Source organism: Chrysemys picta, chromosome 11 (assembly GCF_011386835.1).
Source record: "Chrysemys picta bellii isolate R12L10 chromosome 11, ASM1138683v2, whole genome shotgun sequence".
Lineage (NCBI taxonomy): Eukaryota > Metazoa > Chordata > Testudines > Emydidae > Chrysemys > Chrysemys picta.
This window is the reverse complement of record NC_088801.1, coordinates 5055447-5071443: the sequence shown is the minus strand read 5'-3', so window position 1 is coordinate 5071443 and position 15997 is coordinate 5055447. Positions and strand designations below refer to the sequence as shown.

Here is a 15997-nt window from a genome sequence, read left to right as displayed (position 1 = left end):
GCTATGTTAATGTAGATTTTAATATTCAGCATTCATTAAGCAGTTTCTCTTTTGTTGAGCCCTAAATGGTGAGAAGTTCAGTAAAACAGAAATTTCCCTTTTTCTTCCGTGGGTTTGCACGGAAGAGGTAGGAGCCACCCCAACCTCAGTTTGGGAAAAGCTGCTATATAAACTTAGAAATGGGTATAATATTCCAGCCTTTAAATTAATCTTAAATGTGCACTTCATTAATTTTTCTTAAATATTTTTACATTTCTAAAATGCAGTTAGCTAATCAATATATTACGAGTAACAGATAAAGTTTAAGAGCCACATCTTCAGCTAATGTAAACTGGTATGTGACCGTTGGCTTCAGCTGAATTACACTGATTTACACTAGCTGAGGATCTGGCCCTAAGTTTAAATACAACTTCATTTTTTTTCATAGCGTCTATCATACCCGTAATATCCCAAAACACTTAACAGCATTAAAAATAATGGCAGAGGGACAAAGAAAAAATGAAGCACTCACAAGGGTGTGAAAGCATGTTTTCAGAGCAGATTTTAAGAGAACATTGCACTGCTATATTGCCTTTCATTCAAGGATCCCAACACTCTTTAATACATTAATTAACTTACCAGGCCATAACCTATGCTGTATTAGGTGAGTATTACTTTCTCCATTTTACAGATGAGTATATGGAGGCATAGAGTGATTAAACAGTTTTCCCCAGTGTTGCTTGATATAATGTGCCAAACTTTTACAGTGAGTGAGAAGCAAGGCTATGTCAGATGACAGGAGTTGCAAAGGACGAAGGATTTTATCCCAAGAGTGACAAAATTAAGTGAAGGCACAAAGAAGACCAGTGATAAAATTGAGGGAGAAAAGTAGAGATAGGCATGGTCTATGATGTAGGTAGGAGCTCACTTTGGAGGGTGGTAAAGATGAGGGCTGGAGTTACCTTTCATATTCACGTGATTTTTAAAGCCAGTTTCCAGTTGCTAAGAATTCAAAACAATGCCTGGCCTAGTGTCTTTTTCTTGTCCTTATCTTTTCAAGCATCTGATTTTCTGTTCTGCGGTTTCAGGATTTTTCAGAATAACACTTTTATTTGATTCTATTTTGGGTTTCTATGAACAACTGTTAACAGTAATTGATGTCTAATTCACAATATTTGTAATCATTCAGTAGCTTTGTCATTCTTACCTCAAATTGATTGTCCTGTTTCAGTAGCCTCATACATTTATGCTTAAGAGCAAAGAACAGAATTACACACATCTTTGATTTTTCCCGTTATTATTAACTTGATTTTCTTCTCCCATCCCTAAGATGTGCTGTTAAAGTTTGCCATATTATTTTAAGCGACAAAATTCATTCTTCTGTTTGAGTCTTCACCTTGGAATATGTTATCTGTGAGGACAAAGTTAGAAGATGGCCTAAAACCATAATTAATTTAAAAAAAAATTAAAACTTGTCTTTTGAAAGTATTTTCAGTTATAGTTTAAGGTCGTTCTGAGAGAGCTCGCTCCCATACCTAATTGCGGTTTGTCTAGTAAGTTTTGACAGCTGTAAGTGGAAGTTGATAAAGCTCTAGAGTACGCTGATGGAGAAGATGGGTTATTAGACTCTCAGCTCTCTGTGTACACAGATATCTAATAGCTATCAATTCCATGACAGGAACTAGCAAATAATATTTGAAGGGTAAATGGATTTCTTACTTAAATGTTAAGTTTCCATTACCTGCTCTGGCAATTTCATCTTTAAAAGGAATATGATGTGAATGCTAATGATCACGAATATGCTATAAAACGAAGGGGGGCTGCCTTAGCATGTGGACTTCCACATAATGGGTCTGGCAGTATCCCACATTCCTGGTGGTAGGAAAAAGTCTTTTGTCCAAATTCAACCCTAGGATAGTTGGGCACGTAATCCGTTGACTTCAGTGAGGGTTGCTCTTGCTTACACAAAGGTTGATTTTGATTAATTGTTTCTGCTGGGGCGTGCCCTCTCCTCCTGTCTGCTGTAGGAAGAATAAGGTATGGAGATTTAGGTTAGATATTAGGAAAATCTTTCTAACTATAAGGGTAGTTAAGTTCTGGAATAGGCTTCCAAAGGAGGCTGTGGGATCTCCATCATTGGAGCTTTTTAAGAATAGGTTGGAGATGGTCTAGGTATATTTTGTCATGCCTCAGTACAGGGGGCTGGACTTGATGACCTCTCAACATCCTTTCCTGCCCTACATTTCTATCATTATATGGTTTGTCCATAGGGTGGAGACAATCATACAACAAAAGTGTCACCCTGGTCTTCTCTTTTCATCATATATTGCACAAACACACTCACTTGTTGCTCAGGCAGGAGGTTGATTTGTTTTGATTTGCTGCATTTAGTTTTTTGTCATCTTCACTTCCAGCAATGAAGATGGACCCAGTACTAAAAAGGCAAACGCTGAAAATGAAGAAGGCAGCTTTAGCATCGCAAACCTTGCTGAAGGCAATGTCACCACTGTAAGCACATCTTTACAAATCCTCTCTTTCATGGGAAAGAATAATTCTAGACCTTCCCTTGGGGACTCTTTCTATATTAATGGAGGGGCATCTCTCATCTGAAATCCATTTGATTGAGAATTACTTTCTGCTGGATGTAAAATGAACCTACTAGCCCTGTTCTTGTATATATCTGAATTAGTAGCCACCTAGTTCTGACTGCTTTTAAGGCAAAATTTTTCCTTCCCAACATGCATGAAACTCCCAAGAGCTATTCCATAGGTGTAAGATAATTAGAATTTCAGAACTGAGATTCACTGTTAGATACAAGAGCAGAATTTGCTCTTAGTTTTCTCTTGTATCTTCTTTAAAAAGCAAAGTAAAACCCTTCATATTCTGCTTTTTCCAAATGTTGCTATGATTTCAGAGCCTATTGTCTATATTGTTTGGGGATACAAATCACAAAATTGGTTTAATTCTGCTACCAAAGTTAAACAGTTAAATTAGCTTCCTATCTGTTAGGCTTCATTGGCATGCAAGTATGTGTCGGAGCTATGCATCTTCCTTTGCTTGCCTGATTTTGGAATCAGAGAAAAATAGTTATTTTATATAAATTAAGATAAAAGAATATCTCAGTTCTTTTCAACACTTGAAATGTATGACATGATTTAAAAAGAAAGAGGGCAGTGCTCATTTCACACCCAACATAAAAATCAGATTTTCTAATAGCATAGCTTAGTATACTTTTGAAAAATGAGAAAAAAAAACACTCCATTTACAGATGGGCTTTCAAAGAAGCAATTTATTAGAAGAGCTGTGTGGGAAATGTTTGCTTGTAAAGCATTAAAATATAAAATAAATTTAGAATAATTTTGACTCACTGTTTAGGGAGCAGAATTTAAACACACCTTTTCCCTGAAGCCAAAATGGGTATGGTGATGTAGGGGGAGTTTACATATAGAATATAGTCAGAAGACACTCAGAGGGAAAGTATTATAGGATGCAGGCAGCAAGTGGATGGGCTACATAGCCTTTTTCTATTCCCAGACCTTTACTGTGAAAGTTACTTGCAACCTAAAAAATTATATACCTTTTCCTTGCATTCTTTTCAGTTTGCTATTAGAATATTTGTTAAAATACTAGGGGCCAAGTACTTCCCTCAGACCCACAAGCCAGTACTTAGCAGAAGGCAGATTTTGGCCTTAAAGACGAATATAATGTTGTGGGTTAGATTGATTAAGTAGGGAACAGAGCCAAGAGCATTTCTCCTCTATCTTCAGAACAGAGGAGCCTTTCTAAGAGGAGAAGACTGACCGTATATTTTGTTGTGACTCAGAGTTAATGTGGTACGCAGCAAAAGGATGCTAAGCAGCGTAGATTCATATGTCTGTAGCTCTTCTGCCCATTTGCGCAGTGAATCTTTCTTTCTGCCTGACCTGCTTTTAGTTCCCTTAGATGGTGTGAGGTCTCTGCACTTACAGGCTTTCTCAAAGCGTCAGTTCTGAAATGTCAGCCTGGACCAGAAAGGGCAGCAGCTAGCAGAATTGAGTATTAGCTTTTCATTTCCAGTGTCTTATTGGAGGGCCAAACCAACTACTCTGTACCCACGTTGCTAAGAACTCTCACTCCTAATTAAGTATGGGTTAGGATGAATAAGCTACAAAAAGTCTGAAAGCTGAACTAGCCAGCAGCCTGAATTCCTGTACCTCTGACCTCCAGCGCCTAGAGAACGTGATCAGTTCATAGTAGGGAAGTATAGTAAGTGTAAGTTCATCTTGTATAGCTGTTCATGTCAAAACTAGCCTTTGATCAGGGTTAACATTGCATCCTAAGAATTGTCCTTTATTTGACTCCATAATAGCAAAAAATGTAGCTTCTCCATCCATATTGAAAGAAATTGATTGTAAATATTTCTGTTGATATACAGGAGGAAACGGGAGCTATGCGTTGGCATGTAGTATAATCATTCCTCGATCTTTTATAGGTTGGAAGTATTAACCCAGCAGAAAACTTCTGTGTTCTAGTGAGGCAGAAGAATGCTAATTTCAAGGAAGGTAAGTTGCTTTTATCTGCCTTAACTCTGTGTAACAGCATCTTCAGTGTTCAAATGTCCATAACAGAAAAATCATCACCACAGTTGGCACTAATTGGCCCTCTTGTTGACAGCCTCAGCTGAGGGCAGGGATTGTGTGAACTGGATACACTGAACATTCTGCTCATTGCTGGAGAAGTGGTTTTTCTGGATCGGGATTGAGGCGTGTTGGCAGGACAGCATGTGAGAAGTCTGTCCTGCTACTGCTGATTTATCCCGTGCTGTGAAGAAATAAGAATTTAGTCTCTAATAATCTGCATAAATAAATAGGTTTCAGAGGAGCAGCCGTGTTAGTCTGTATCCGCAAAAAGAACAGGAGTACTTGTGGCAGCTTAGAGACAAATTTATTTGAGCATAAGCTTCCGATGAAGTGGGCTGTAGCCCATGAAAGCTTATGCTCAAATAAATTTGTTAGTCTCTAAGGCTACACAAGTACTCCTATAAATAAATAGGTTTCCCTTATTACAGTGGGTCTCAAACTTTTTTTTACTGGTGACCCCTTTCATATCACAAGCCTCTGAGTGCGACCCCCCCCCCAATAAATTAAACACCCTTTTAAATATATTTAACACCATTATAAATGCTGGAGGCAAGCAGGGTTTGGGTGGAAGTTGACAGCTCGCGACGCCCCATGTATTGACCTCGTGACCCCCTGAGGGGTCCCAATCCCCAGTTTGAGAACCCCTGCCCTATTACTCTTGTGAGTGAGTGAATGAGGCTAGGTGGATTTAGGGGAGAAGTGAGAGTATGAATAACTACCGTATTTTCCGGCGTATAAGACGACTGGGCGTATAAGACGACCCCCAACTTTTCCAGTTAAAATATAGAGTTTGGGATATACTCGCCGTATAAGACTACCCCTCTTCCAACGCACACCAAAAAAAAAATTAAAAAAACATCAGATTTGATTTCAATATGGTAATTTTAATTCAAATGCTTATGACATACAGGTACTTAGCAGGAAAACTGTCACTTATAAACATAAGGCTGTTTGTCATCAAACATGTAAACATAAAACAGTGCAAGTGGATTAAACTTTTCCTAATTCACTCTAAAGCTGAAAGGAAGGATAAGACAATAAACCCATGGGAGCTGCCATGCTGTTTGTTTTCTAAGCTGTCAACCAAACTGGAACTGATGATGATAGGAGGAAGATAACAAACGAGAGAGAGAGAGCAAGTGCCGGGCAAGTCCCTGGCGAGTTAGCAACGCCCATCATAACTGCAAGCTACGGTATTTTTACAGGTTTTGCTGGCGTGACAGTTTCCCTTTAAAAGCCTTCAAAATCCTCCTGTTCGTCATCTGATATCATAAGTACATCAATGACATCTTGTGATACATTTGTAAGGCAGTCATCGTATGGATCGAATTCCGTATCAGATGGTGTGGTCTCAGCTTCGGCTTCCTCTTCATCTTGCCACAAGTAGTCGTCCTCCATACCATCTAATGAATTTGATATGCCACACTTCTTGAAAGACTTGATTACTGTTTCTGCATCAATATCATTCCAGGCTTTTATGACAAACTTGCACAAAACATCCAACTGTGGAGCACGCATGTTTCCTCCTTTTGTGAATGACTTTTCGCCGCTAACCATCCATTCATTCCACTGTTCTTGAATGCGATCTTTAAATGGCTTGTTTAGGCACACATCCAGTGGCTGTACCAACGATGTCAATCCTGCAGGAATAACTGCCGCATCTGTGTTTAGTCTTGCAAGCATTTGCTTGGTGCTGGGAGTTAAATGAGCCCTGAACATATCCCACACCAGTAGACTACATTTTTGAATAAGTCCACCTGGTCGCCTGCTCCATACATTATCAAGCCATAGCTTTACCCCTTCTTCATCCATCCAGCCTTTTTCATTCACATGTACAAAACAACCAACAGGGAACTTGAATTTCGGGATTGTTTTTCTTTTAAAAATAATCATTGGTCTCAGTTTGGCGCCATCAGCTGTGCATCCTAGTACCACTGTAAAACTGGACTTCTCATGTCCTCTTGTTTTAATTAAAATTGTTTTTTCACCTTTTTGATGGACAGTTTTATTTCCAACCATATCAAAATTCATTGGAGTTTCATCCATATTTCCAATACTACTTAACGCATAGCCATGTTTAGTGCGCTGTTGTATTACGTATCGATGGAAACTATTTACTTTGCTATCAAGATCTGCAGGTAATTTTGGGGCAATTTTCATCTTTTGCCTCAGTACCATATTATGCCTTCCCATGAATCTAGTACACCAGGATACAGTGGCCTTAAATCTGTTGCTGTGATCTGGGTTAGATTTGGCCCACTGAAGTGCAAACAAATGTATTTTATTTCGTGTCACTACATAACCGTTTTGGCGATGCTCATTCACCATGTCTGCTACATGTTTTTCGAGTTCTGGCCAATGTGGAGTGCCTCTTCTTAATGCACACTTACCCCTTGGCATACTCTTTAATGCTTTTTCATTTGCTTTCCAGTCCCGAACCATCTTTTCTGTTACTCCATATTGTCTTGCAGCAGCGCAGTTATTATGTTCCATGGCAAAGTTTACAACTTTAAGTTTGAAACTGGCTTCATATTTCTTTCTTCTTGCTGGTGGAGCCATGATGGGGTTTTGACTGTTGGACATTTGTATACTGTACTGTATGTACTGGTGCTATACTGTATGAACAGGTACAGATACTGGTGCTGTACTGTATGTGGTACCCAGTATACAACAACCAGCCAATCACGGCAAGCGATGTACCTTACCGGCGATTGGCTGGTTGTTGTATACAAAGCCTGCTTGGATTGGTCAGCTCTCCCTGCCTGCCCAGCCCTCCCTGTCTCCAAGACTATCAGAGCGGTAGCGCAAACACGCCTCTTTCACCCGTCTGGCCCGCCCTTGTATCCTATTACCTCCTTCTCTGCCTCTCAGATCTCGCACATGCGCGCCTGCGCCGCTTCACTGCAGTCCTCAGGAGCGAGATCTGAAAGGCAGAGAAGGAGGTACGGTAATAGGATACAAGGGCGGGCCAGACGGGTGAAAGAGGCGTGTTTTTCTGGGCACAGCGCCGCTCTATCTCTTTTTTCCATACCCCGGGCGTCCCGGACGCCTGCAGCTTGCTCCGCCCTTCACTTACACCTTCCCGGTGAGGCGCCCCCTCACCTCGTCATCGGGCGGGGATGCGGCCGCGGCCGTTTTTGAGCTCCCCCCACCATATGCGGCGACCGCAGATTCTCCAGTCCGGCTCGGAAGTTTCAGCACCCGCCCTATAAGACGACACCCGGCGTATAAGACGACCCCCGACTTTTGAGAAGATTTTCCTGGGTTAGAAAGTAGTCTTATACGCCAGAAAATACAGTAGCTAGTATCTGAATGATGGGAGATAGGAAGGCAGCACTTGTATGTATTAAATGTGCACTCCATCAGCCTATTATTCAGCACACAGAGAAGACAAGAAGGCGGACATTGATATAGAGGCGAGAGGAAATGCCGACTGCAGTGACCAATCCATTGACTGTGATATTTGCATGTCCTGATCTTGAAAATCCAAGTACAATTTCCTCTGTGTTTACACCATTTCCCTCCCCTCACCCCCCTGGGGTTGGCTGTCATTTTCGCATAATCCCTAGCAATCCTGAAAATATTCATGGAGCACAGTTACAGTGGAATGAGTAAAAGACTTAGAGCTGCAAACGAGACCCAACCTGGAGTACAATGAGAAGAGTGATCCTGTACCAAGGCGCAGACAGATGCAGCAGTTTCAGGTGGTGCCTCCCAGAAAATGTGAAAGGGACCCTCTGTCTCTGAAAACCTTGGCTTTCAGGAGTGGGCAGAATGTGTTCAGAATTGGTCTTCTCTTTTTAGTATTTGGGAACCTGCTCTTTCGCATCAAAGCCCCCTTCTGGTGACTGATAGTGATTGCATGTTAGGAACAGTGTAAGTGAGAAAGAAACTGTTTTGAAATACTGGGAAATGAGAGAATCTACTATTTTTAGCAGGAGGGGATTGGGGAAAGATTTTCACTTATTTTGGATCATGAATTCCTTCTATGACACCTTGCTTTCCCTTTCCCCCCATGATCCATTTGTTGGGACTGGTTGTGCTTTTCTCCTGCCCAGGGAAACACAGGGTTCCGACCTTGGTTGCTGCCCCAGTAGGAGGTACTTTATTGGATTTGCAGGTGGCCTCTAGACTGGTGGTGGTCAAAGTGCAGCCCACAGAGTTGTACAAGGAGGCTCCTGGTGGACAGCCTTTTAATGGATGTTTGGCTGCTGGAAGCTATATTCTTGGGATGCGTTCGTTGTTCCATCTTGATCCAAGCAACCAGGGCTCTTTTCTGACCTGGGCAGTCTCCCACAACCACACCTCCATATTAAGGAAGGCAATTTCAGGCTACTCTGTTTTTTGCGAAATAAATGCAGCAGTCAAGGTTGAGCAGCGGTAAAGCAGAACGGCTACCAAAATGCATGGAATGTCACAGTTAGATGTGCTGATATAAAAGCATATAAGGTCACTGTTAAGATTTTGCATTATAGTGTAAGTAGGATGAAGTTGGGTCTGTATTGCTGCCTCTAGGAGATAGAAGGGAAAGCCTTATGGAGGGCGTTAACCATAGTGTTTGAGGCAAAATGAAGATGGAAAGGGCTGCACAAGTTTTTCTGCTTATTATTTTCATTCTTTTAAGGTTTTGAGTAGATGAGGTATGGCCTGCCACAACCTATTGCCACTAAATGTAGTGTCTGTTTGCTAATCAAAACAAAAGGTATCTGCACAGTGTGGTTCATGGGTATTTCACTCAGTTCTTTGCACCTTTTAAACATAGATTGATGTGCATGCTAAGATGTACCGGTATATTAATTTATGAATACAGTCTGTTAAAGCTTATATCACAGTTTATTGCCCTGAATTTTGATAGTTAAAACTCACTGAAATTATAAACAAATGTCCTGTTTTTTAAAATGGGTTTTAATTCAAGCAAACAGCAGAAATCCCCTCATTCAGAAATTGTATTTGACATCGTACTTCCAAACCTCAGATACATCAAAATGCAGTGGACTATACTGTAGGCCAAAGTGGAATCCAAATAAAAACCATAAATAAAATACTCTGTTGCAGCAATTAAGTAAATCATACAGGAAAGGGATTTAAGCCACAAATGCTAAAATCTGCATAATGGACATATTGAAAACTATTTATATTTAAGGTTATATTTAAACTTGTCCATTATTCAGTAGCTGTCCCCGAAATGGTTGCCATCTGCGTTTGGATGGCTTTTGTCACTTCCAGCAATCTGCCTTCATTTTGTGTATGATATGGCCTATAATTACAGGATATGGTTATATGGAATGTAGTTCAGATACCCATTAAGGAAGAGAGATGGGAGACACTGAAAATAAAAACATTTTCAGCACATTCATTTTTCTTCTTTAAAGCCCTTAATAGTAGCTTGATATATAAAAAAATTACAGACATACTTTTTAATGGCTTGATATATTGCTTTCTTGTGGTGTATAATAGTGGACCCTGCCTTAAACCTGCTGAATAGTTTTGGATTTTTATACTTCATACTTCAGGAGGGAAATATTTTTTCTTGCAGAAAATGTGAAATGTAAAGCCCCTATGCAGAGAAAGATATATTATGTGGCATTCAAATAGTTTATTGAAAAAAGTAACCAGATACCAACCTGCATTTAATTATTTTAAAATTTGACATAAAAATGAGAAGAGAGAGTTTGTGTTTTATTTTGCTTCTTTATGAGGTAGAAAGAATGCCCGAGAGTCTTCCGTGCTAGGCAGAATCTCAATTTCTAATGAAAAATTAAGAAAAAAAATGAGGAATAAAAAAAATCCTGTGATGACTGAAGACCCAGTCAGTCAAATGATGACTTTGCAAGAGCCAAGAGAGTAAAAGTGGAACTATTAAGAGGAGAAAGGATTTTTAATCAGACTGTTTTAATATTTGGAGAAAGGAAGGTATTTTTTAGACATTGAAGTTATATAGGTGTTAAAAAAGTAGTATTTTAAACATCAGCCACGCCACCACCTCCTTTCTCCATTATTAAGGTGAGGACAGTAATGATACACATCTTATACCATCCCCAACAAGTTCTCCAGCAAAACCATTGAAGCCTGGACCTGATGTTTCTGGTATTTCCCAGGTTAAAACAACCACCACAACAAATCCCCAAACATGAAAAAACCCGGCCGAAAGGCTTGACAGGATTTTTTTTTTTAAAGAAGCGAAGAAGGGTACAAGCTGGTCCTGTGCAGTGACTACACTAGCACTTTGAAGCTATTGCACTTGCAAGGGTGGGCTCTAGCTTTGTGGCATTCATGGAAGAAAGCAGTGTGCCTGCTAAGTAAACAGAGGGCCATGTGCCGAGTTTCACAGTATACACAATGTGTAACCCTTTTAGCTAGCAGAAGCCAGCTCATTGAAAGTATATGTATCTATTGGGGATGATTAGAGAATGTCCTGATTTCAGACAGGCACAAGGTTGTCCCAATTTCAAATAGGCAGGGGCAGAAGCGCTTTCTGAGACTGGCACTCCAATTTGTTGTCAAACCATAATCATCTTCACTTTGTAATGGAAGTGTGTGTGGTTTGTCGCTGTACAGTGCCACTCGTGGCTGACATGATCTCCTGTATTTGAGGAGGCCGACTTACTCATGTGATAATTATTGCGGATGAAGCTGGCATTTTTCATTGTCTGTGTTTTTTTCAAATAGCTTCACTCTCTCGTTTACTGTTCATGGCCACAAAGATGTCATTTTATGCAGGTCTTGCTCAGAGTAGGTTACAAGTGCTCAGTCATCCACAAAGAGCAGTTCCTCTAATAAGAGCTTCTGACAACTTCGTCAGTGCATGCAAATAAAATAGATTAGTTTGTCTGAGTGAAATCTAATCTTTACTCCAGGGATAGATCACGAGTTGCTTCATCTACCATTGCTTCAAAGAAAAGTCTAAAACACACCAGGGACATTATGCACCCTGCCATCATTATAGTGCCAAAAGGGTTGAACATCATTTTACCTGGATAGACTTTTACAAGCATGCTGTCTATTCTCCAATTGTTGGATAATAGCGGACATCTTATCCTGGCAGCCATATTTTCTTATGCCCCCAGAGACTAGGGTTGCTGACAGACTTGAGTTAGATTGATAAAAGAGTGTGCATAGGTCTTTTGTTTTGTTCTGTGAATTTTCCTTGCAATTGGTTCGCATCAAAAATCTTATCAGACAGCCTGCATTGTGGCCAAAACACACCGTGCTGATTCTGGCACTGTGGTGTCTGATGTCCAGCAATCAGATTAGATTAGAAGTACTTTCAGTATTCTCCTAGTAAAGCGGTGTGGCTGCAATTACAGCTGTGGAATTTATGGTGAAGAGCACTATAGAAATGCCTAGAAAGAATTAGTAATACCACTGTCACTCTTTGAGTCTTTGTGCTTGTTGCAATGTTGTCAATTTTTCTTACTCCCAGACATTGCAGAGAAATGACATTAGAGAGTAAATCAGTGCATCACATCCACATGTATAGATCCCAGCAAGTATCCTATCCGGCCTAGGAGACTCATAGTGTTTCCATAGCTTTGCAAATCTCCCCATAAGTAGAAATTATATCCAGGTTGTTTTACAACAGATTGTTTCATGTTGGTAAGTGAATTGCTATGATGATAGATTTGCTTTGGAAATTTATCAAATGTTCACACCAGGGGTGGTACTTTCTTGATAAGCACCTCTGTATATAGAAGTGCAGCAAAGATTATTACGTTTTATTATAAGACACTAGTATTTCTTGTTGGTATATATTTGATTTTAGTTCACCTGCTTGCTTACTACCCCAGGTATCTTTCATATATCAGAGATAGTTTGGATTTTGCTGCCAGATACACCAAAATCTATGACTGATTTGATGAAAATACTTAAGCCATTAGGAGATTTGTGTATTCAATTGCTTGTAAGTTCTCTGTAAATCTGCCTCTTATCTGCAGATTATTGGTCATCCAAAGCAGTCACTCAGCTGCTACCAGTTATATCTGTCATTGTATATAGTCCATTTCTCCTCAGTATCTAATCCAGCACTGTTTCTTGTATTGTGTTTTGGCCCAAACACAACACAATACAAGATTATATATGAGTGTTTATTCACTACTGCATCTTTAAAGCAATGCGATTCTTACTTCTTGACTACTTGGCTTGAGGACTTTAGAAGTTGAACTTGTATGTATGTTTATCGTCTTGGAGTCAATCTGGCATATTTCACCAAAGGTAGAAGCACTAGTCAATGTATCTTCCAACAGAGAATGTCTCCTGCATTAACACAGAGATGGACTAGATAAATTAATTGCTCTTTTCCTTCTGTAATATCTGATTCTGTAGTTTGCCCATCATATAATCACTTAATTCATTATATAACCCAATCAGCTGTACCATGGGAAAGAAGTAGGGAAGACCAAAACTTCCTGGCAGTGAGAGGGAAAATGCTGACAACTGGGACTGCAGGTCAGGGTAACACAGGATTTCCAGCTCCTGCAAAATGTAGTAGTCCTTCTCTTTAGATAGAAAAATTACAAAAGAGTATATCACACCAATCGTCTGAACTGGGTAAAGTTTCTCAGTTCAGATAAAGTAAGGTGTCCATTCTTAAAGGCCCTCCGAGTTTGGGGCCCTTATATGGTACATCAGAGACCAACTCTCCAATCAAAAGACACCAAGACAGCTGTGCTTCTCTGGGACAGTTCAGCTAATTGTGTCCAGGATGAAGCTTGAGAGGCTAGAGGTAAGGTATTCTTAGCCAAGAGCCCCCATCTGTGGAACAACCTACAGCAGGAGATAAGACTGAAGGGACACCTGACTCTTATCAGAGCATGTTGCAAAACTCACCGTTTGGCAAAAGCACAAAGACCTTCCCATGACAACCAAAACCAAGGAATCATAGAGTCATAGACTTTAAGGTCAGAAGGGACCATTATGATGGTCTAGTCTGACCTCCTGCACAACGCACCCACTGCACAACCCACCCACTCCTGTAACAAACCCGTAATCTATGTCTGAACTATTGAAGTCCTCAAATCATGGTTTAAAGACTTCAAGGTGCAGAGAATCCTCCAGCAAGTGACCCGTGCCCCACTATGCAGCGGAAGGCAAAAAACCCCCAGGGCCTCTGCCAATCTGCCCTGGAGGAAAATTCCTTCCCAACCCCAAATACGGCGATCAGCTAAACCCTGAGTGTGTGGGCAAGACTCACCAGCCAGACACCCAGGAAAGAATTCTCTGTAGTAATTCAGATCCCACCCCATTAACATCCCATCACAGGCCATTGGGATCACAACAAGAGAGAGAGAGAGAGATGGCTGGTGGGGAGGAGAAGGAAAAGAAAGAAATAATAAGCTAAACTGTCAAACCTAGCAGAGTCAAAGAGCAGAATTCACTGTGAATGATTTTGTGCGGTCCTTAGTTACTGTATTCAACTCTATCTAATGGCAGCCTAAAATCAGTCGCTAGATAGACTAACCAGAGCAGGGACTGTGGGACACTTGTGTCCTTGCATGTAACATTCATTAATCATTGCTCCGCTATCTGAGGACAGACTTGTTTTTGACCAGGCTTTCCCATGATATTAAAAGACTCTCACTTTAAATTATGGTGCGGCCCCTTCCTCACATTATAAAGTTGCATCATGACACAATTTGGGTTTTTTTTAAGTCCCCTAGGACAAATCTCACGAAGTAGCAGTCCAGGATTTCTAGCATGTAAAACTCCATGTTCTGATGCCTGTAAATGCTACAGAAATTAAAAAAAAAAAGTAAAAGAATAAATGAAGTGTCTGATAATTCCTACCAGTGTGCAGGAATCATTCTGACAATAAAGACTCGTATTATACTCTCTTAGTGCCTGGGGTTTTAATTTAACACATCAATGAAAAGCCAGCATTTAAAAGGAGAAAAAAAAAACCCAGCAGGACTTGCTTTTATTAGTGCAATTTGTAAGAAATTAGAACATTTAATGAGAAAATCGTTAAGCATGAAAAAATGGACTGACTTAACTTGTGGAGTTCAATTTAGTTTGTTAGTTACTGGTAAAATAAATAAATAAAAGTGTTGTGACTGTCCTGTGTGGAGGAGGGGTGAGCCTTTTATGTATTTGAATTCAATTTTTTGTGCCATCAGTGAAGCAGTGAAGTACAGAACCATCGTACATTTCCTCCTCTATGGACATCATAGATTCAGCAGATACCAGGGAGAGGGTGGGGTGCCTCTTATTTTACAACTGTTGTCATTATAGCTATTGTCCTTTAAACTAAGTTCAGGTGAGTGTTTTGCAGAACATGGAACCAGTGCCTAGTTGTATACATGCTTTAGAGTCTGGAGCAGAGTGAAAGAAGAGTAGAATCCAGATTCAACAGTTCTGGAATCTTCTATAGTTCTCTGACCCCAAACTTACCAGCATGTTACCAGTCCTACCCTTCTTGGCTTTTCCCAGTGCTCTAGCTCAGTGGTTCTCAACCAGGGGCCCGGGGCCCCCTGGGGGGAAATGAGCAGGTTTCAGGGGGGCCACCATTATAAACCAGAGAGAAGGGCCGGCGTTAGACTCTTGGGGCCCATGGCAGAAAGCTGAAGCCTGAGCCCTGCTGCCCGGGGCTGAAGCCAGGGCCCGAGCCGCCGCCGCCCAGGCTTGAAGCCGAATCATTTTAGCTTCATGGGGCCACCTGTGGCATCGGACCCTATGCTGTTGCCCTGTTTGCTGCCCCGGCTTTTAATCTACTGGCTATGCAGAAAAACAGTTGTGGTGGCACAGGTGGGCTGTGGAATTTTTAATAGCATGTTGGGGCGGAGGGGGAGGGGCGGACGGCTCAGAAAGAAAAAGGTTGAGAACCCCTGCTCTAGCTGACCTCAGCACACCTTGGGGTTGGTGTCCACTGCTTCGATGAGATAATCCAATGGAAAATCAGTACCATGTGTTGTCACATAACAAGTTTATGTCTACTGCATGTTGGAGAGTTAGGGGAAAATCCTATCTTGCCATCAGAGGGACTGGGGTATGCATCCATAAGGAACAAGAGAGAATAATTTATTGGTTATTGTGTGTGTCCAGTAGTTCCCATGGTGTGCCGAGTGCTGTCCAAATAAAGAAGGCATGATGCCTGCCCTGAAGAGCTCACAGTCTAAAGATAGACAAGTAATCAGAATGAAGGGGGAGGAGAGACGGGAAGCAACTACTATATGATTATTCTAACAAATATATATATAAATAGGACATGTTACTTACACTTACTTCTTAAATTCTGTTTTAGCCTGATGGTCTGCTTGGACTGTGGTTTCCTGAAAGCACCTGTTAAAATATTTTATGTTCTCAGTTCTAGCAGACTTTTTGAGTAACTGGTTATGGAATTTGTATGTTACAATGACTACTCTAGTGATGATGGTCTTTATTAGCTATGAATGGAAATTATAAAA

At 40.7% G+C, this 15997-nt stretch overlaps 1 protein-coding gene across 2 annotated transcripts in view; it reads left to right on the top strand.

Moving 5' to 3' along the window:
• The window catches only part of XRCC5 (X-ray repair cross complementing 5), a 68177-nt gene that overhangs the window by 39777 nt on the left and 12403 nt on the right, over positions 1-15997 (top strand). For both annotated transcript variants that reach the window (XM_005279894.5, XM_065561415.1), the window contains exons 15-16: positions 2394-2487; positions 4451-4520. In XM_005279894.5, coding sequence (XP_005279951.3) covers positions 2394-2487; positions 4451-4520 — 164 coding nt within the window. The remainder of the gene's footprint in view (positions 1-2393; positions 2488-4450; positions 4521-15997) is intronic.